The sequence below is a fragment of the Saccopteryx leptura genome, chromosome 9 (genome assembly GCF_036850995.1).
Source record: "Saccopteryx leptura isolate mSacLep1 chromosome 9, mSacLep1_pri_phased_curated, whole genome shotgun sequence".
Taxonomy (NCBI): domain Eukaryota; kingdom Metazoa; phylum Chordata; class Mammalia; order Chiroptera; family Emballonuridae; genus Saccopteryx; species Saccopteryx leptura.
In genome coordinates, this window is record NC_089511.1 from 4,713,910 (window position 1) to 4,736,628 (window position 22,719).

Below are 22,719 nucleotides of genomic sequence, written 5' to 3' on the forward strand. Positions count from 1 at the left end.
ATGGCGAGGGTGGGGTGGGGGAGCTGTGTGCCCCCACTCCCATCATCTGCATCCCCTGGAGACGGGCAGGCGGGGGCCACACGCAGGCGGACACTGCCCAGGGTTCTGCTTCCTCAAGGCCAGAAGCCAGAATGAAGGCAGGAGCTTGGGCCACGGGGCTCCTCTCTCCCCTGTTGGGCCTGCCCGGGCTCTCTGCTCCATATGAGGGTCTCCGAGTTTCCTCCGGCTGGGAGAAACTTCTCCGAGGGCCACCCTGGAGCAGCTGTGGGCTGCCAAGATGACTCATGGCAAATGCCTGTTTCCAAACTCCAGGTTGAAATTAAGGTCTCTGCCCATGATCCCGAGAGCCTGCCCCTCCCAGCAAGGGGACCCCTGCTCCCTCATGGACCCACAGTCCCCATGACACAATGCACTTCCCATCAGGAACCCAGAAATTCTCCTGTTCAAGAGCCACCAGCCTCAAGCCCTGGAGATGCGGCCAGTCCACACGGAGCTGCGCCGTCTGCAAAAAATAGACATTGGGTTTTACAGACTTAGAACGAGAAAAAGAATGCAAAAAATTCTCCATTACTTTTTTCCAGTTGATTATATGGTACAATCATAGTATTTTGGACATACAGGGTTAAACATTTTTTATAGCTTGTGTCCTCATACGTGTTTTTCTTCCAATGTGGCTTAGTACCATATTCAACGTTACACATGGAGCTCGAGTCGTATTTCCTGGGGTCTGCGTGCTCTGAGGATGCTCCAGTTGCCGCGTAAAGCCTGCGTGGCATTCACGCCTACGCGTGCGGCTCTCCAGACGCAACGGGAGGTGCGCGAGGCGGTCATGCGTACGCACGCGGCCCTCCAGACGCAACGGGAGGTGCGCAACGCTGCGATCCTGGAGCTCGACAGGTCCCCGAGTCTGGGGCTCTAGGCCTCCATAAATCCGTGCGTCTACAACTCTGAGAAAGCGCTGTAACACTGAGAGACTCTACGGTCGTGCTGCCCAGCATTTACAGAGGTTGGCAACCACAGCCATGATGAGGGCAGGTCCTCTGGCCCTGGGCTGCCAGCCCCTCAGTCAAAAGAGCTCAAATATTTAGCCATCACAACCCTCTTCCACTCACCCTTTCATGGGCCCAAATATAATCAGCCTCCACCACCGCCGGAGCCGCCCTGTGCCTCCCGCCCTCCCAGACTCTCCCCGCCCCCACCCGCAATGCTGGACGGGACCTGTTGGGAGAGCCTGCCAGTCACCACTGCTTAGGTCTGTTGCGGAACCTCTCCTTTGCCTCAGTTTCCTAATCTGTCAAATGGGAATAATAACGCCTACTTTATAAAAATTTGGAGGAGAGCTGAAACAATGCACGTAAGGCACCGGCACAGAGTACCCACTCCCTAATTTACTAGCTCTTATTATTTTACTATCATTATCATTTTTGTCACTACAGAGCTGTCCCATGCCTCAAAGCCAAGTGCTTGGTTGGGTGTTTGGAACATCATCCCTGGGGCACAGGCAGGGAGGTGGGGACCTCACCCAGCCAGAGCGAAGGTTCGTGCGGAGCAGAGGGGATGTCTGGGGGACCCCTCCAGCTTCTGCTGGCAGACCTGGAGCCCAGGCACGGAGCTGGGCAGAGCACCCCACTGCGCAAGAAGCCTCAGGGGTGAGTTCCAGGCCCTGTGGGCCCTGCAGCCCCAGATGTGCAGGGACACACAGAAAGCCAAGGTCAGGGCTGTGTACAGAAGAAACTCACGGCTTTACTTGCAAGCACTTTCAGCCCTGTATTGCCATGGAAATATCAGGGGCGGAGGGGAGCGCAGAGTTAGAACTGGATGGAAATCATGTAAAATCAATGCGGCAACTGTCCTCGAAATGGTTGCTACTCAAGGAACAAAAATAGTAGGCGAAACCATTAAGAAGCTGCCATTTCCGTGGGTCAGAGTGGGATGTTGAACACCTAATAACTTCATCATCTGGAAGCAGGGTGACCCCTACCTACCACCTGGGCTGCACTGCTGTTACGAAAGCCCGTTCCATGCTGGGCACCTGGGCTGAAAAGAACGCCCTCCCCAATTGTGCAATATGCACATGTGTGCACACGTGCCAACATGCACACATACACACACACACGCTTGTTTGGAATTTGCTCACAGATTAGAAGTAAAGAAACCAGGGAGGGAGGCAGGGAGGACACACAGACTGTCAGGCCCCCGCAAGGGTAAACTTCAGGGTTCCAAAGAAAAAGGCTGAGGGTCACAGGACAGTCTTCAAAAATCAAAGGAGGGCCCTGGCCGGTTGGCTCAGCGGTAGAGCGTCAGCCTGGCGTGCGGGGGACCCGGGTTCGATTCCCGGCCAGGGCACATAGGAGAAGCGCCCATTTGCTTCTCCACCCCTCCCCCCCTCCTTCCTCTCTGTCTCTCTCTTCCCCTCCCGCAGCCGAGGCTCCATTGGAGCAAAGATGGCCCGGGCGCTGGGGAGGGCTCCTTGGCCTCTGCCCCAGGCGCTAGAGTGGCTCTGGTCGCGGCAGAGCGACGCCCTGGAGGGGCAGAGCATCGCCCCCTGGTGGGCAGAGCGTAGCCCCTGGTGGGCGTGCCAGATGGATCCCGGTCGGGCGCATGCGGGAGTCTGTCTGACTGTCTCTCCCGGTTTCTAGCTTCAGAAAAATACAAAATAAATAAATAAATAAATAAATAAATAAATCAAAGGAGGACTTTGCCTGTCCACTGTCCCCTCTGCAATGAGGGCACAGAAGTTCGCGCCCAGGAAAAACCAGCTGATAAAAGGAGAGGCTCCAGCCCCTGAGCACTCCCTTGACCAACAGAGTGCTTGTTGTGTGAACCGAGCCTCAGAGAGGTTAATGAACCTGCCCGAGGGCACACAGCCAGTGACTGGCAGAGCCGGACATGGACCCAGATTTCGAAGCCCCAGAGCCATGTCTCATAAATGACATGCAGGATGAAATGCTGGGCTCGGGACTGGGGTCTGGGGGTCCCTTCACCATCACCTGTTAGATGGAGACCTTAACCCTGACCTCATCTTACGCACAGAAATGTGGGTCGTGTGGAAAGACCAGATGCACGTGACCTCTGGGCTTGGGAAACCCGAGTCCTTTCATTCTCTTCGTCCTCAGTACCGAGACCTGCCAAGTGCCAGCTCCGGTGTAGGCACTGGGTGTATGGGCAAGGATGAGACAGACGGGGTCCCTGGTCCACTCAAGTGACAAAGGTGACCGCGAGAAGCTCTAGGAAGAAACTGAACAGGGAGATGGAACAGGGTGACAAGGTCGGGAGGGGGAAGTCAGCCCCAAGCAGGTGACATGTGGATGTGAAGGAGGAGGCAGGGTGGAGGGCTGGGGACGGACAGTCCACAGAGAGGGCAGGAAAGTCCTCGCGGTGTCCAAGAACAGGAAGAAGACAGGTGTGGTCAGCGGCACCACCACCCGGGAAAACGGCGTGGCTGAGTCCACTCCAGCTCAGCAAGCCCCTTCCCCATGAGCCACAAGCCCTTCCCGGTCACACGAGGAAGGGTGGGCGCACGTGAGTCCACTCCAGCTCAGCAAGCCCCTTCCCCATGAGCCACAAGCCCCTCCCGGTCACACGAGGAAGGGTGTGGGTGCACGTGAGTCCGCTCACGCTCAGCAAGCCCCTTCCCCATGAGCCAGCTAGCCCTTCCTGGTCACACAAGGGTGGGTGCATGTGACTGCAGGAGACCCCTCTGCAGACGGCCCTAAGCAGCACCACAGACGACAGCCCCGAACCAGGAACGACCCAAACATCCAGCAACAGCAGACGCACCGCCAGCTGGGACATGTGCGTACGGCGGGTACAACACAGGGACAGAGAACAGTCACTAACGCCCAGACAGGATGGACCTTTCGCATCTGAGCTAAGACTGCCGGCTGCGGGGTTCCGTCGGACGACGTGCAGAGGCTGGCCACCCCCCTGGAGGAAAAGGTCAGAAGACCGGTTGCCCTTTGGGGAGCACCAGGGACGGGCCAGGACATGGGCTGTTTGTTGATGTGGGTGCTGACTGGCAGGGTACACACATGTCGCATGCATCCCACGACCCACACGGGGCACACTTCAGGCCTCCGCTGAATACGGGCAACGTGGACAGATCTTCCCAAGTCAGGGAGCAGCCCAGACCCCGTCGCTTGGGACAGCTCTTGTCCCTGAGTCACACGCGTCCTCTCTGTGAGTCCAAGAAACCAACAGGAAGACACCCCAAAAGTCAAGACACCCCAGCAGAACTGAGAGCTCCCAAACCAACCTCAGGCTTCTAACATCTGGGCCAGGTGGACAAAATCCTGGTCCACTTCTCCACCTTCGCTCTCTAAGCTGAGAAGGGACGTGAAAGGCCCCCCCAGGGCCGTGGGCACAAGGCCAGGCCTCAGAGCCCCAAGCAGGAACCTGTGAGCGGTGGCCCGTCCCTAGCAGGGAGCAGGAAGGGAGCCGGCCACATTTATTACCCGCCAGCATAGAGATTGACTGCGGGCCTCCCCTGCCCACACTGAGCCATTAGCTCCTAATGGCCCCAAAGGCTCCCCCGGCCACAGACCCAGGCCCGGGCGCTCGGGCTGCGACACCGAGGATACTAATGACTGCCACATTGCCGAAATAAATCATCATCGCTCAGGAGGGGCCCCGGCCGGGCCGGCAGCTTCCAAACTTCATTTCAACGAAAGCCCCCTGAATGCTCAGCGGCTTGGGCCAGGGGATCCTCATGTGTGGATGCATTGTCTGCAAATTTCTCCGATTCGGTGTTTATAAAAAAGGGAAGGAAGGAGGAAAACAGGGGTATTAATCTATGCGATGCCACAGGAGCCCACCTGGGTGGGAATCTGGAGGTGGGAGCTAAACCCTCGTGTGAGATTCCCTCCGGCGTTTGACGGTCCAGAGCTGGTGGCCGGGAGCACCCAGGAGAGGCAGCTGATGAGCGTGTCTGGTGCGCCCTGTAGATAAGAAGCTCCTTGAAGAAGGGGCTCCATGGTTGTTGGGGGGGGCAGTTTGGCATGATGGTTGAGCATGTGGGGTCTGTCGCCAGACTCCCTGAGTCCTCACCCCACCCTGACTCCTTCCTCCTGGCCGTGTGGCCTTGGGCAGGCATCCTGTCCGCTCTGGTCCTCAATGTCCCCATCTATTAAATGGGAGAACAGGGTATTCCTCAGGGGTTTGACGTGAGAATTAAGTGGGGTGGCTGATGTCACAGGGTCTGGCATGTGCATATGAGTGCTGTGGGATTGTTTGTGGTGCCTCTAACCACTGCCATCGTCGTGGCAACGCTGGAACATCCTACAGAAGGAAACCCGGTGGCACGGTGACATGCTCACTTACTCCAACTCAGTCCTGTCATCGCTGGAGTGTGGCTCCTGGAAGGGGGAATGACTGGCTCAAAGTCACCACGCACATGGGGGGAGGGCAGGCGGGAGGCTGGCTGCTCCCTCCCGGGCAAGATGCTCACCCCACAGCCTCAAAAGGCCTAACTCTGCACAAGCATCACAAGCCAGGGGCCCGTCCGGGGAGCTGGGAGCCGGCGTCCGCCTGCCAGGGGACACTCCGGGCCCGGACGCCCGTGGGCCCATCCCGGGGCCTGGGGACACTCCGGGCCCGGACGCCCGTGGGCCCACCCCGGGGTCTGGGGAAGGCAGAAGCAGCCAGTGAGCACCCTCCAGTCTGCCTGCCTTCTTGGAGGGAGCAGGAGCTGGGGTCTCGTTTCTGGAGACTCCTGGGGGCTATACACCCCTCCTAGACCCCGCCCTGCTCCCTTGTCCCCCCTTGGTGCCCCCTCCCCTGGCACTCACCCACCTCTCTATCTGACCTGGAGTCCTCACTCTGCAACCTCAGCGTGGCCGTGGAGCCTTGCGCTAGCTCCCAGTCAACTCTGATTCTGACAGTGGGTCTGACACACGGCTGGAGCTCAACTGTCATTCGGGTGGGATTGAGTTTCCAGGCCATGATGTTATCCCAGCTTCCTGTCTTGGACTAGAGATGCCCGGCTCCAAAATACTCCCTACAGGCCCCCAAAAATAATAGAAAGAGGGCACAGAGTCCAGTTCATCCCTGCCTCTTCCAGGAAGCCCTCCCCGACTTCTCCAGGCCACATGTTTGAGCACTACGTGAATACCTTTCTCTGAAAACAGATCCCGCCAGTAAGTATTAATACTACCACATCTAACTTCCCTAACCACGGTCCCACTGCCAGGCCCTTGGAGGCAGGGCCCGGTGAGGCTCCGGTGGGAGTCAGAGTCAGTAGAAACTTCCACTTCACCTGACAGGCAGGCTGAGCAAAACCAGGTTGCCGCCCCCTCTCCTCCCACAAGTGCCACCTGCCCAGGAAAGCAAGGCCCCCGGCAGGAGGCTCCACGGGCTGGGTTTGGGCCCGATTCTTTCCCAGCAGCCGAGTGTGCTTGCAGCATGCAGGGATTGCTCCCGTCGATTGGAAACCAGGTCAGCGAAAACCGGCTCTCGTTTCCGGCAGGGGTGAGCGTTCCTCCCGGGGAAGGGCTCCGCCAAAGTCTCCGAACCGAGCGCGAGAGACGAGTGGGAACCAAGCCTCATTCCCTCGGTGGCCCCGCGGCTGCCAAAATTACTGACAAACTGACCTACAAAGAGAGTTTCTATTTTATGCGCAAACCCCAAAGGTTAACAGCGGAGCCGCCGGCGGGCGAGCGGCACCGAGGAGCGAGGAGCGGGGAGCGGAAGCGTCCCCAGCAAGCAGCGCCGGCACGAAGCCCGCGCGCCTCCGTTTCGCGGAGACACGTGTCCCTGAAACGCCAAGGAGAAAGGGAGGGTGGAGAGAGGGGGTTCCGGAGCCCTCGCCACAGGGAGGAATCTGGATATGCAGAAGCCAAAGCACTGTCCCCAAGTTCTGGGTCACTGCCACCGGCAGGGTCTCTGAGGGGGCCTCCAGAAGAGCCCCCCCCCCCCAGACTCCAGCGCGAACGGGAATCAGCCTGCGCAACCATCCCCTACAGACCCTGCGTCCCGTGGGGCGCCTGCCACTCAAAGAATCTTGCCTCTAAATAGTGCTGGTGTCGTGGGCGCGTGCCCTGTGTTAGGAACACAGGGGCCCAAGTGACGCAAGTCCCTGACCCTGGCTTCATATCCTGGCATGGTCGTGGTTGTCTGGAAAGTCTTCATTTTCTTTTTTTATTTTATTTATTTATTTATTTTTTGTATTTTTCTGAAGCTGGAAACGGGGAGAGACAGTCAGACAGACTCTCACATGTGCCCGACAGGGATCCACCCGGCACGCCCACCAGGGACGACACTCTGCCCACCAAGGGGCGATGCTCTGCCCCTCCGGGGCGTCGCTCTGCCATGACCAGAGCCACTCTAGCACCTGGGGCAGAGGCCAAGGAGCCATCCCCAGCGCCCGGGCCATCTTTGCTCCAATGGAGCCTTGGCTGCAGGAGGGGAAGAGAGAGACAGAGAGGAAGGAGGGGAGGGGGGGTGGAGAAGCAAATGGGCGCTTCTCCTATGTGCCCTGGCCGGGAATCGAACCCGGGTCCCCTGCACGCCAGGCCGACGCTCTACCGCTGAGCCAACCGGCCAGGGCCAAAGTCTTCATTTTCTAACACAGGGCCCTGGATTTTCATTTTGCACACATTGTGGGGGCTGGTCCCCCCTTCATATCGGAGAGCACCAGACCCACCCAACAGTGTGGCCACAGAGAGAAGGGAGAAGCAACCCATCGCTGAATAATTTATACGAAGAAAGTAAGCAAATATCTGGCCACCATCCATCCTCATCCTCCACGTCGCCCAGAGGTGGGCCCACCTCTGAGGCTCGCGGGGAGCAGGAGCAGGGGCCGGGGCAGGGTGAGGGGGGCTCTGGGGAAGGGCAAGGGCACAGGGGTGCCAGAAATCCCTGAAGCTGTGCCCTGAGGCAGGAAGCAGCATTTGACAGCAAGGGGCCCGTCTGAGACCAAGGCCCTGAGGTTTTCTCACATTATACCGACGTGTGAGCTGTGGGACCGTCTCCTGGATTTTGGCAGAGGATAAGTAGCAAGAAAGCAGGTCAGAGAAGACACAGGCAGGCAGGAGACAGGGCCGCCATCAGCAACGCACCGACTGGACATCCAGGTCCCTCACTGCTGACCCGCAACCCAGACTTGGAGCTCCGGCTGCCGCCGACATCGCATCGGCCCTGCCAGCAACCTGGGACAGAGGACGCACCCCTTCTGGACAACGAGCCTAAGGCTCGCCGAGGTCTGGACGCTGCCCAGCATTGCCCACCAGGCCGCGCCTGACACAGAGCGCCCCTAACTCCGGGACCGGCCCGAGCGGGGAGGACAGGGCCCAGACCAGCCTTCCAGCTTTCCCAGTGAAACCTTACAGGAAAACACCCACTTCCAAAAAGCGAGACAGAGTGGAGCTGCTCTCGACACCCCCCTGCCCCGCCCTCGGAGCCTCCCTGCCCCCGGGTGGCCCCCAGTACCTGACGTGGGACGCCTCACATTGCAGCTGGAGAACCAGCGAGTCAGTGGCCCCACTGCCAGTCGCTACCGATACAGAACACCTAAGTGTCACTCCAGGTTTCTGCAGGACCTCAGCTCCTGTGAGGGACCCAATGGTGGCGGCAGCCCTCTGGTCCTGCAATCTGACATCGTCCTCCGTCCTCGGGGCTCGGGACGGTGCACAGCCGGTCCCCTGTGTCGGGCCGCCAGCAGCAGTGGGCGCCTGGCGTGCACCCTGATGCTGGCGCTGCCCACAGCCATTTCACTGACCGTTGGGGGAGCAGGACCCTTCTCCTCACTACCCCCAGCTTGTCTGCCCCACCCGTTCTCCTGAGGATAAAAATCAGAGTGTGGAAGAACAATGGAAAACAAAACCACCCAGGTGGAAACAGGGGTTAGGTATTATTAGTTTCAAAAGAAATGATTTCTACCTTGGATGCTGCCTGGCTCCATTGATTGGGCTCTAGTGCCCACAACACTCACTCTTCCTGCCCCGGGCCAAGGGCTTGGGGGGCTCCAGGCACAGCCTTGGCCCAGGGTCTAAGCCACAGGCTCCCAGGTTCCCGTCTGGCTCCCGTGCCCACCCCCAGCAGGTGTGGTAGAGACCAGACTTTCCCAAACTGCTCCGATGACACAAATCCCGGAGACTGGGGTGGGTGTGGGGGGCCCGCGGCTTACGCAGACTTCCAGGCCCCTCCCCTGAAAACTGTCACTGAGGAGGCCAGTCCGGGGCTTCGTCTGTTGCACAAATGAGAGGGACAGTGAGGAGAGACGGCACTTGGGCGTGCACAGGCCTGGTGTGCATTCACCCCAGCTTCTGGCCACCTGTGTGACCTTGGGCAAGTGTCTGCCCCTGTCTGAGCCTCAGCGTCCTGGTGAGTGAAACGAGACACGTGGTCTGCAAGCTTCCAGCTCTGACGCTGCTTGGCTTCTGCAGAACAGCAAGACCCTCCTGGACACTGCCCCTAACAAGGAGGGAAGTCCAGCCCACTCCTCCAGAGCAGAGCAGACCCGCCCAGACCAGGAAAGACAGACCCTCGGGCCCATCGCCGGGAAGCGCCGGGGGAAAGGACCCTCCCTCGGGAGAATTCAGAGCTTTTTAAATAACTGAAGCCCAACACCTGGCCCGGAGGCCTGCCAGCCAGGGCGGGGTGACTTCCTGCAGATGCCACCTCGCTAATAAACTGCCATTCTGAGAAACAGAGTCACCGTCACGGCCAGCCCGGTGGCCGGAGAGAGGCACAGCGGAGAGGCGGGTGGACCGACAAGTGTCAGTTGTCAGCTCGCTCCTCACGCCAGCCGCCCGCGGGGACGCCGAGGACAGACGCGCTAGTGACAAACTTTCAAACTGCCTCGTGTCCCGAGCAGAGGTAGGGGTGGGCTCCCCTGAGGAGGGGTTTCCTCTGCCTCCACCCAGTCGCGGGGTGAACGAGGAACACACAACAGCACCACTCGCAGCCCGTGTCCCTCCGACTGCGGGGGCTGACCGGGGGCCGGGCGCGCTCTGGGCGGGCAGGGGCCGAGGGCTGTGCTCACAGCTGGCACCCTGCGCCACAGTCACAGCAGCTGCGAGTGTCAGGGAACGCCAGGCAGACAGGACCCAAGTTGTAAACGGAATGACAGCTGCCACAGGACAAGCACCAGTACACTTCCCGCCGGCCAGACAGTCCCGTCAGTTGAGGTCGGAATTGGAGCAATTGCGAGTCCTCTTTCGGACTCTCTTGGGCGCAGCAGGGAAGCCCCAGTGACACTCACCAACACCCGGTGACGGGACAGGCACAGAGGGGCCTGGCGGGGGCGTGAGTAAGCAGGAAGGCATGAGCTGGGACCAGGAGAAGCTGGCTTACAGTAAGGAATGGCACCATGTCAAGCACGTAGCCAGAAGTCAGTAAACAGCCCCTGCGGGCCCGAGAGGGAGAGGGAGAGAGAGAGGGGGAAAGGGAGGGAGGGAGAGAGGGGGAAAGAGAGGGAGAGAGGGGGGGGAAGAGAGGGAGGGAGAGAGAGGGAAAGAGAGGGAGAGAGAGGGGGGAAAGACAGGGAGAGGGGGGAAGAGAGGGAGAGAGAGGGGGGGAAAGAGAGGGGGAGAGAGAGAGGGAAAGAGAGGGAGAGAGAGAGAGGGAAAGAGAGGGAGAGAGAGAGGGAAAGAGAGGGAGAGAGAGGGGGAAAGAGAGGGAGAGAGAGAGGGGGAAAGAGGGAGAGAGAGAGAGGGAAAGAGAGGGAAAGAGAGGGAGAGAGAGGGGGAAAGAGAGGGAGAGAGAGAGGGAAAGAGAGGGAGAGAGAGAGGGGGAAGAGAGGGAGAGAGAGAGGGAAAGAGAGGGAGAGAGAGAGGGAAAGAGAGGGAGAGAGAGGGGGGGAAAGAGAGGGAGAGAGAGTGAGGGAAAGAGAGAGAGAGAGAGAGAGTAAAAATTATGGTAACAAGCAGGGTTGCTGTGCAAAATGTGTTAACACCTGGTGCGACACGGTCCCCACCAACCGGCACCAGCCCTGGCTGCAGCCTGGTGGCCCCTGGTGCACAGAAGTTACCTCTCGTTGGATCTGGAGGAGGACCAGGGGTCCAGGCACAGGGGAGGGTCTGCAGGTAGGGGGTTTGGGTAGAAACTCTTTGCCGGTAGGCCAGAAACTACTTGCGTATTTCATCAGACAACACATGGCACTGGTATATTCCGACTAAGTATCAGCCCTCTCCCAAGTGTCCAGGTGAGGCCAGGGTGAGGACACGTTCGAACTCCCTCTTCATTCATCTGGTCATCGACGGTGAGAAGCCGTGGTCCTCAATGACAGGGTTCGCCAACCCTCCCGGCAGAGAAACGGAGACCGTCAGAACCTGCTTGGGCCGTGTGAACCCCAGCAGGGCTCATGCTGTGGGTTTCTGCAGGAGGTGGAGGCTGCCCCCCAGGCACCGGGGGAGGGGGGGGGGAGAGCTAAACTTCCACTCCGGGCCAGGCATCCGAGACCAGACACCGCCAACGCTGGTGCTACCAGAGACACCCAGGATGCTTTACAGTGAGAATGAAGCCTTATGTGTTTCCTTTCGGTAAAACAGACCTTGAAGGCACATGCCGAGATAGCTGAAGCCCTTCATACAAGTGATAGCTGAGGAGCAAGTGTCTATGTGTGTGCGTGTGTGTACGTGTGTAAGGAGGCTGCCCCTTATTAGAGATCCTCCGTGAACACCTCACTCGAGGAAGCATTTCTACAGCTCCTGCACACGTGAAAAGTGCCCTTCATGGCTCGCTGCAGCCCTGTGGGTGGCCACGTAACCCAGAGTACACGGACATGCTCTGGGCCCACGGTGGACTGAAGACCTCACCTTCGCCATCTTTTAAGAACTCACATTTCTTTTTTTTTTTTTTTAATTTTTTTTTAAATTTTATTTATTCATTTTAGAGAGGAGAGAGAGAGAGGAAGAGAGAGAAGAGAGAGATGGGGGGAGGAGCTGGAAGCATCAACTCTCATATGTGCCTTGACCAGGCAAGCCCAGGGTTTCGAACCGGCGACCTCAGCATTTCCAGGTCAACGCTTTATCCACTGCGCCACCACAGGTCAGGCAGAACTCACATTTCCAATGGAAACAATTCTTCTTTTTCCAAAAGCTACAGGACCCTTTAACCCAGCGGTTCTCAACCTGTGGGTCGCGACCCCGGCGGGGTCGCCTAAAGCCATCGGAAAATACATAATGCATATCACGTATTTACATTCCGAATCATAACTGTAGCAAAATTACAGTTATGAAGTAGCCACCAAAATTATTTTTTGGTTTGGGGTCACCGCAACATGAGGAACTGTATTGCGGGGTCACGGCATTAGAAAGGTTGAGAACCACTGCTTTAACCTTTGATGGGAACCCAACCCTAACCAAGATTCAAAGCTCCAGTGGCGGCCGGAAGCCAGGTTTATCTCATGCCTGTCCACCAGCCCCTAGAACTTTAAGAGAGCGAGCCACGGAATCCTCCCCCCAGAGTGGAAGGGCTGGTTGGGCAGGAAGGTTGATTTTGTCATGGAAAGAAAGGATAAGTGCTTTCTAATCAGTCCATAATTAATTCACACACTCAACTGCCAGGTCCAGAACTATGCTTGTGTTGACAATTTGCATCCGATGCTTCAAAAACAATCTGTCCTGTTCTTATTTGCCTCGCCATCCCAGAAACATCACCAATTTACTCTATAGATCCAAGTGCTATGACTCCCTTGCAGCTTCCTGAGACCCTGCCCAGGGCAGTAAAAGACAGGGTTCTGAACACCCAGGTGGGAAAAGTGGTGTCAGAGAAAGACTAGGACAGTGAGGGGGTGGGGGGGGGGCGTCAGGGCTTTCATACTGCTGGGTAGTAACATGGCTCTTCCCCAGGTGTCAGTCAAAACTGTCTGGAGAACCTGGACTTCCACCCCCACCCAGTGATAGCAAGATGTCCCTTCCCAGCAAGCTGTCCCTTCCCATCCTCCAGCAAACAGTGGAGACCTGGTGGGAGATGAACCTGGAATGCTTCTCACTTCAATCAAAAATCATTCATGTCACCAAGAAACAAGAAGATCTCAAACTGAAGGGAAAAAAACAACCCCATGTAGGACAAAACCAAGATGAGAGAGGTATCAGAATTACCTACCGAGGAATTTAAAGGAGCTATCATATGATACTTCCACAATTACAAATACATGGGAAACAAATGGAAAAACAAAGTCTCGGCAAAGAAACAGTTTTGGCAGAGAAACAGGTCTAAAGAAGCCCTCAATGGAAATTTTAGAAATGAATGAAAAGTAAATAATTTTTTTTTAAAAAAATTGAGGATAAGCTCAACAGCAGAAGGGAGGAGACGGAGGAAAGTGTCAGTGAACTGGGAGGTGGAACACTAAAAATGACCATGAATGAAGGAACCTAGAGGGGGAGGAGAAGAACAGTAAAGTGAAATGTTTAATGTTCAAGTGACCTATAGGAATTTAGGAAAAAGAAACCAGGAATGAAAACCAAATGGAAAAATATATATAAAAATGGCAGACTTAAGCCCTAACATATCATCAATTGTATGAAATATAAATGGTCTAAATATACAAACTAAAAAATAGAGATTGGCAGAATGGGGGGGGGGGGAATGAGCCACCTATATTTTATCTATAAGAAAGTCCATGAAAAATGTGACAATATAGGCAGTTTGAAAGAAAGAAAAAAAAAGGAAGAAGCTATAGCTTGCAAACATTAATCAAAATAAAAAAGGCAAAATGGCTATTAATATTACATAAAATAGGCTTCCAAGTTAAAAAAAATTTTTTTACCAGAGAAAGGGACATTATATGAATGAAAAGGGGTCAATCTACCAAGAAAACATAACAATTTTAAGTGTGTATCCACCAAATTATAGAACTACAAAATATGCAAAGCAAGAACTATTAGGACCAAAAGGAGAAATGAACATAGTCACAATTATAGTAGAACATTCCAACACCTTTCACTCAATCCTTGATAATCAACTAAATAGAAAATCAGCAAGACTACAGAAGGCATCAACAACACTATCAACCAATAATAAGCTCTCACTGATATTGATGGAACCCATCACCCAAAACAGCAGAATACACATTCTTTTCATGTGCCCAGAAGACATATACCAATATGGGCCATAGCATGGGGGCATAAAACAAATCTCAACAAATTTAAGACAACTGAGGTCATACATAATATTTTCTCCAATCACCATGGAATCAAACTGGAAATTAGCAACAGAAAGGTAACAGGAAATCCTCCAAAGACTTAGAAACCAAACACATTCCTAAATAATCACCAATCAAAGATGAAGCTCAAAGGAAATGTATAAAATACATGAGACTAAATAAAAATAACACTACAGCCATATCAACATTTGTGGACACAGCTTAATCAATGGTAGGAGGGGAACTGATAGCACTAACTGTACACATTAGAAAAGAGGAAAAAGTCTCAAATCAGTAACGGAGTTTCCACCCCAAAGACCTAGGAAAACAATAGCAAGATAAACCCCAAGCAAGCAGGAGGAAGAAAATAAAACAGATAAAAGCAGGTATCATGAACATGAAAACAGAAAACCAATTTTTAAAATCAATTTTTAAAATTGGTTATGGGAAAATATCAGTAAGATTGGCAAATCTCTCACAAGACTGTCAAAAAAAAAAAAAAGAGAAAAAATAACAGAGAAGAGACAAACGTCCAATATCAGAAATGAAACTGCAGATATCATCACTACAGACCCTACAGACGTCATAAAGATAGTACTAGAACCGTGATGGCAGACCTTTTTATACAAACCGCCCACTTTTGCAGTGCTGGTCACCCTGGTCTCTCCCGCCCACTAGTGGGCGTTCCAACTTCACGGTGGGCCAATTGTGGTGCCATTTGGTTGCTCGGCTACCGCCCACTAGAATAATGGTATTACTAGAATAATACCATGAAACTGGACACACGCAACTTTGACAAATTTAGATGATACCAATTCCTCCAAAAAACACGAACTACCACACTCAACCAACATGAGATAGATCATTTCAAGAGCCCTATTGCTATCAAGTAAATTGAATTCATAATTAAAAACTCCCCTAAAAGTAAGACTCTAGACCCAGGTTATTTCACTAGAGAATTCTAACAAATGTTTAAGAAAGAATCAACACAAAGTCCATGTCATTTTTTTTTTTAGGAAATAAAATAGGATTGCTTCTCACTCTATTTTAGGAAGCTAACACTGCCCAGTACCAAAACCATGCAGATAGGACAAAACAAAACTACAGATCGAGATCCCTCACAGATCCAGATGCAAGAATCTTGAACAAAATATTAGCAAAGAGACTTTGACAATATAGAGAAAGGATACAAGGCTATTTCAATATCCAAGAAAAAGCACTATCATGTACTGTATTAACTGCTGTGGGAGTGAGTGCGATATTGACAGCAGGGCCTAGTCCTTACTAAGCCTTGCTAGCTGTTACCAGTCATGATTAGCATCATCTTTGCCAGCACTCAACGGCTCTTCTTTGGGTGTGATACAACCTTCAGCCTGTCAACCAAAACCTGGTCGCCACAGACCTCGGAATCATTCCTAACTTCCCCACTTCCCATAGCAACTCGATTGCCAAATCATGCTGGTTTTGCCTCTGACATGTTTCTCTAACCCACACCCTCCCAACGAACCTCCTCGTCGTCTCTCACCTACTCTGCCAGTCCTATCTGTGGTCTGCCCACATGCCACACATTTTATCACATAGTAATACCAAATTGCCTATAGTTTCCCTGCATACCACATGGCCTTCCTCTCTGTGAATTGGCCTACGCTATCTTCTCAGCCTTGAAAGGTCCCTCCCACATGACTTCCCATCTTCTAAGACCTGGATTATGTGTCACTTCCTCTAGGAAGCTCTCCTGGAATGCACAGACTAGGCAATGTGCCTGTCCTCTGAGCTTTCGCATCTCAGGCCTAGGACATTCTGTTGACCTTATTGTTATATATCTAGCTCCTCACTGGGCTAGAGGTTCCTAACCGAGGACGATATCAACCATGTTTACTGAACTGAGATGATTATTAGAGGAAACCCCACCTATAGAAGACTTTGCCTCTCTTAAAAAATAAATACATGAAGAAATCTATGAAAATGAGAAAGGTTCCACTACTGTATTTTAAAATCCACAACTGCTGGATTCTTCATAGACCAAAGTACCGAATCAATAGCTCCTTAAACCAGCCAATGAGGCCCCAAGTCAGAGAAACTGAGTTCTCACCCGCAGCGACTGTTAAGGGGGAAAGTGGCCATCCTCTGTTTAAGGGATGGTGGGGGTGGGGGGTTATAGAAAAAAGAATAAAGAATTGGATTATAGGCTCTCTGTACAAGCTTGTTATTCTGACAGAACAGTTCCAGGGCTTGAAACATGATCTCTGCGTGGAGAGGGAGACATTTTTTTTTTTTTTTATCACATATTACAGTTCGACAGATGTTTTGGGTCGGGTGTTATCTGAATCACAAGCACCCCAGGAGAGCCTGACATAGCTGTGCTCAGCAACACGGGTTCCCGGCCGAAAGTAGACAGGAACCCCTTTTCCTTCCTTCCCACGGGTTTCTCAGTTCAGCTATATTGGGGGGCTTTCGTATTTTGCTGGTGTGAGGGTGAGACACTGATTTCTCCACCAGACTTTCCTTCCCCTCCAAACGCTGTGGGCCAGGCCTTCGGAGCGGGTCCTGGGTATGCAAACAGCCCAGAGGGCATGCTGGCCTGCCAAGGGGCTTTCCGGATGTCTCCAGGGATGTGCTCCTCGAAGTCTCAGAGCACAGAGAATCTCTCTCTCTCTCCCTCTCTCTCTCTCTCTCCCTCCCTCTCTCTCTCTCTCTCCCTCCCTCTCTCTCTCTCTCTCTCACACACACACACACACACACACCCTGAGCAGACCCGTCCCCTCCCATGGACCAGGGCGCATCCTGCCACAGAGAGGAGAACAGACAAGATGCCCGCCTGGCACAGAGGGCACGGCCTGAGCAGAGGTCACAGGCGCGTCTTCTAAAGGCCTCCGTTCCTTCACAGCAAAGCCCAGCCCCTAAGAGGCACCCAGGGAAAGGGGCTGACGTGACCGAGAAAATAACATCTTCAGAATGACTAATGCCCCAAGGGGATGGGCCTGGCCACCTGCCAGAAGGCCCACAGCCACTTTCCAAGGACACAGAGGGCAAGTGTTCCCAACGAGGTCTCCCGAGGACTGTCCCTTCCCAGCGCTGGCCCTCCTCGGGGCTCCCCCCCCCCCCAGGGACCCGTGACACCCTGAGTAAGAACACCAGGGCCTAGAGGCTGAATCATGCCCTTGAGGGCCAACCCAGGTCACAGCAAGTCCATTATGTCAAGGACAAGTTCCCAGACCTCTCATCCAGGCACCCACAGCGGCAGGGAGGACAGATGTCCACAGGCAGATGGGGGTGGGGGCAGGCCTCCCCCCCGCAAGTCACTGCCTCGGGGTCTGAGGCTCCGCGTCCTCCAGGGGGGCTGCACACCCCGTGTACGAACACGGTCAACACCCACGGGCAGACACTCCTGCAGACATCGGAGGGGCCCTGCGTCTGGGCCAGGCCCCCACGAGTCTGCCTTCAGCTCCTCCTCAACGGGCCCGGGAAGCCCGCGGTGGGGCCCCTGCAGAGCCATGTTCTGGGGCGGCGCAGGGGCAGTGGGACCGGGCAGCTGGGCAGCGCCAGGCTGGCCGGGCAGGAGGCCAGCAGCACAGAGCTGTGGGCTGCTCCAAGTGTCCGACAGGCCTGCAGGGGAGGAGGGGCGTCTAAAATCCGGGGAGGCCCAGAGAGGGGCCTCGTTCTCTGTGGGGGGAGGGGGATTTCAAAGGAGACCCCAGTGTCAAAACCGTTTCAAAAGACCCCTGCCGGTCTCTGAGCTCCACATCACTCCCTGGCCAGCAGCCGCAGCAGGGAGGGGTTCTGAGGAAATGTTTCCAAGGAGACGTGTCCCTGAGTCATCATAACTCCCGGGTCTGGAGGCCGCAGAGCCACAAAGAGGCCCCCCACTATAAAAAGGCTCACTTAGCGTCCCCCAGGGGAGGTCTCCAGCAGGCCGGGTCCCTGGGGAGGCCTGCCTTAGAACCTCAGTGCCCCGAGTTTATGAGAAGGCCGCCGAGCTGAACAGGCCACTTCAACCCGCCGAGTCCCCTTGGTGCCACTAAGGGGGGCTTTCGCCCCCGCCAGTTCCAGGCGGCCACTCTGGGCTGGGGCCGTTTAGCCGGGGAAGCTGTCCGCAGGGAGGCTGGGCCCCGACCGTTTTTACCGAAACCGCAGAGCCACCTCACCGCCAGGGCGCCTGGCTCTCTTCCACTCACACCTCCCACCGTCACCCCCTGCCACCTTCCCCGAGCCACCAGGGCTAACAGGGAGCACAGCCCGAGCCAAATATAGCCTCACACCTCCCTCCTCTCCTGTCCCCCCTCTTCAATCCCTCACTGCTGGGCCAGAGCAGGCGGGTCTCTGTTCTCTCCCATCCTCCGCCTCGACACTGCCACCCAGCTGATGGATGCCCCGTGAAGCACACGGCTACGCCCTGCTCCAGAACCTTCGATGGTTCCCCAGTGCCTGAGCCCAAGGCTGCACACGCAGGTGCAGCTGGGTAGGGACCAGGACGGAGACACAAAGCACCCTCCTAAAACACAATAGGGACCGGTGGGAACTGGCAACATGTAGACCTAGTTGCTGCTGAGTCCCCATAACTGTGCCAAGTGGGGTCTCCCCTGTCAGAGGCCCTGGCAGCCGGGCCGGCTGTGATTCTGGCCCGGGGTCCTCACCCCTGACTGGGACAACGTGGGTGAGTCATTCGTCATTCAGCCTCCTCGAAGGGGCGGACAGCGAGCTCCTGTGTCAGGGACCCGGCGTGCGGCGGGCTCAGCCGGGGGCAGCTGTGAGCATGCTCACCCCACGTGGCCGCCTCCCATCGCTGTACAGCGTGTGTGCTGCGGTGACTTCCACGGGATGCTGAAAGGGACAGGGGCTGTGGCCCCTTCGCCCTCTAACACCCACAGAGACCGCCCAGCTCCCTGCAGCCAGCCGCTGCTCAGTCGATGTTCTTCGATAAATGGAGTTGATGAGGCCAGGGAAGGGCAGGCAGGTGGGGGGCGGGCCAGAGAGAGAGGAGCTGCGGCTCACACAGGGTCCCTAGCCTGCGCCTCGTGGCCACACCCCCAGGGCCTGCGTGGCGGCCTCCTGCCATTGTATAAACGTCTCGCCGGGTCTGAGACCTCGATCTCGGGCTCTGAGACCAGCAGCTCCTTGCCTCCGGCTCCCCGGCCAGCAGACCGCACAGCAGAGCCCACGTGGGTCCCCCTCACTAGACAGAGACAGAACCCTTCCCCGGCCGGCCGGCCCTCTGCCCACATGCAGGCCCGTCGACCCCCCCTCCATAGTAGCTGCCACTCTAGTTCAGAGGAAGCCCCTCGCCGTCCACCTGCAGACAGCACGCAGCATCCAGGCCCCACACAAAAGGAGGGGCGCACGGGGGGGAGGGAGGAGGCACCTTGGAAATCACTGCGGTCCAATTAGCCAGGCGCTGCCCTTCACGCTTACAAACAGGAGCCGGCGCAACACCTGCTCCGAAAGCAAAGCTGCGCAGACGTCTTCATCCGCGCCGCCCCCGCGCTCCCTGAAGCCCTCGCCGTGGCTGCCGACGGACAGGTACTCCTTCCTCGGCGTCGGCAGGGGGCTTTCAAACGGGAGAAATTTAAAAAGCCACCAGTCTCCCTGTCGGGCTGAACTCCCAGGCCCCTACCTGCCTGGCACGGGCCCCCCATGTCCTCTCACCACAGGGCGAGCCCCCGAAACACCCACGCTGTCAGGGCCAGCGCCTTCAGGGGACCCACTCTGGGTCACCGGGATGCTGGACACCCACACCCACGGAGCACAGAGATGCTGCAGCTAGGCGGGGACCAGGGACCATCCTCGCCCTGGGCACACCTTCACTAAGAGTCTTCACGTACAAGGTGCGTGATGGCACAGAATCACTTTCACCCCCCCCACCCCCCACTCCCCACTGGTGGGAGCGTGACGTCATGCAGCCGCTTTGGAAATGCGTTTGTCAGGACCCACTGAAGGCAAGCCCACTCTCAGCCTGTGACCCACCAAGCCATCCCTGGAGACATCCACTTTAAATGGCACGCACGTGTTCAGCGTGACGCCTACAAGAATGATCGGGACTGCGCACAATTTAAAATCACTCCAGGCACCCATCAAGAGCAGATAAATGGGGAGATGGTCACATGGTGGAATATTACATACCAGGGAAAAAGGAACTGTGTGCAAACAGAGGCACTAATACGAATGAGCGAAAGATGCCGGACACGGATGAGTGGAGACTCATTTATCACAAAAGAGGCAAGAGCAAACATTTGTGTTGGTGGGAGGAGGGCTAAGTGGGGGGGAGGGTTCTGGGGGACAGGGATGGCCTGCTTCTTCAGTCGGGTGTTATATACACAGCTGTACTTGGTTCATGAGAACTCAGCAGTACACTTCAATGAATGTTTTGGGTTTTTTTTGGATATCTGCGATCATTCAAGGCTTTGTAAAATAGCATTCTGTTGGCATGGCGGTTATTAAGACTGTAATGAAAAGATTTAGAAGAATAAAGGAGGGGAGGAAGTAATGGTCAAGATGCTTAACACGAGACTGATGCCCTGCTTCTCAGAGAGCAGGGTCTTGGGGAAGGTGGTCATACTTCCACCCCAGACACGGGGCACCAGCATTCCAGAGGCTCCCGGGGTCCCCAACACCAAGCCCACCACCCCCGCGGTGCGCAGCTGAAGTCCAGCTGTGCCTTCCTTCCAGGGAGGACCCCACCCTGCCAGGGGTACCACACCCGTCCACGGGAGGTAGACAAGACCTCACAGCTTCCCTCCACACTTCGGGCCACGTGGGGACTTGGAAAGCTCCCCTTCCAGAAAGGCTGACTTCCCCAAAGTCCAAACCACCTGAAGAGGAACAGGAAGGCACCACGGTAACTTGGTAGGCACTCTGTGGGGGACAGTGTGCCCAAGGGAACCCGCCACATCTCGTGGGGGGACGTGAGTTGTCGGACCCACGACACGACAGCATCCTTTGTCCCCGAGCGCTCCATAGCTGGGAGGCGCTTCGTCTACAGAACGGAGGGCCCCGTCTGCTGGGAAATGGACGAGGTGCTCAAGAGCTGGGACTGTTATCTGAGCGGAACCGGGACAAAGAGCCTGGCGGGGGAGGGGCTCCGGGCTCGGACACTTCCTCTCCCGTCTGAAAGGCCTCTGGGACAGCAGCAGGGACCCCGGCCTTTGGCCACAGCCCATGAGACGAGGACAGGGACCGCAGACTCTCCGCCCCCGTGCGCGACCCCCGCCGCGGGAGCCCCCGCCCCGGAGCGAGGACAGGGACCGCAGACTCCCCGCCCTGGTGCGAGGACAGGGACCGGACTGCAGACTCCCCGCCCCGGTGCGCGGCCCCCGCACGCCGCGGGAGCCCCCGCCCCGGTGCCAGGACAGGGACCGCAGACCCCCCACCCTGGCGCGCGGACAGGGACCGCAGACTCCCCGCCCCGGCGCGCTGCGCCCGCATGCCGCGGGAGCCCCCCCCCCACTCACCGATCATGTGGTTGGCCACGTGGATCTGGATCTCCCTCTCGTTCTCGAAGGTCATCTGGCACTTGATGCACTGGTACGTCTTCTTCTGTTTGGAAGCGAAGGGAAAGGCCGGAGTCAGGAGGGAGAGGAGGGCAGACGGCAGGAAGACTGGGGGGCCCAGCTCAGGGCTTCCCCGGATGCCTCTGGTCCCTCCCGGGTCTGTCCCGGCCACCTTCTTCCCACCTGCTCCTGACCCTAGCTCAGCGGCCTGGAGGGAGGGGGAGGGACACATTCCGAGGGGGCTGCTCCCTGCTGGCCCTGGGGAATGCACCCCATCTCAAGGTACGGGGCCACAGAAAGGAAGCTGAGGGGGCTGCCCCACCTGAGGGTGCTCTAATCCATCGACCTGTCCTCCACCGACAACATCTGTCTGTCTCTTCACCCATTCATCTAGCTATCGGTCCACCTGTTCACTCTCTGTCTACACACACACACACACACACATATGCACCTGTCCATCTGGCTACCCAGCCATCTACACAGGCTTGGACGTGCACATGAGGACATATACACACTGACGTGCAAGCCTACGCACATATACCCCATGCTCACCCTCACCCCACAGCACCAGGAACAGGCAAGGCCCTCGTGGACTTGGAAAGTGGGTTCCAAGAGAAGAAACCGCCAGACCCAAGTCCCAGCAGGCTCCCTCCGGAGCCCACTGTCCGAGCTGCTGTTCTCGGCTTCACCCCTCAGACCACACAGTGGACACTTCCGGTCTGGGTGACAGAAGGCTGGTGCGCCCTGGACGAGCCCCCTGGTCTGGAAGCACGTTACCCTGCTCTACAGCGGAGCCTGAGAGCACTCGCTCCGCCCCACCCGGCAGGGAGAGGCCCCCGTGGGGGTCAGGCCAGGCGGTGGAGGTCCTGGAGTTGGGGTGATGTTGTTAATAACACCCATAAACAGAGGGAGAGGCGGAAACCTCAGTGCTTCATGCTCTAGCCTACAGCAGCCTCGGCCCCACGGGAACCCAGTCCTCCGAGAGCTGGTTGCTATGGATACAATCCCGAGGGTCCCAGCCTGCCAGCCCCCAAGCCCCTGCACGGCCCCCAGAGCCTGCGTGCCCCTGTGTGAGCCCTGTGGGAGGGCGGGATAGGCTGGCAGACAGCTGGGCCCCTGCCCCCAGGCGTGCCCAGGCAGGGGGCAAGGCCC

At 56.4% G+C, this 22,719-nt stretch overlaps 1 protein-coding gene across 2 annotated transcripts in view; it reads right to left on the bottom strand.

The window, feature by feature from the left end:
- Positions 1 to 22,719, bottom strand: part of ZNF423 (zinc finger protein 423) — a 315,642-nt gene that overhangs the window by 98,112 nt on the left and 194,811 nt on the right. For both annotated transcript variants that reach the window (XM_066349996.1, XM_066349998.1), the window contains one exon: positions 21,529 to 21,613. In XM_066349996.1, coding sequence (XP_066206093.1) covers positions 21,529 to 21,613 — 85 coding nt within the window. The remainder of the gene's footprint in view (positions 1 to 21,528; positions 21,614 to 22,719) is intronic.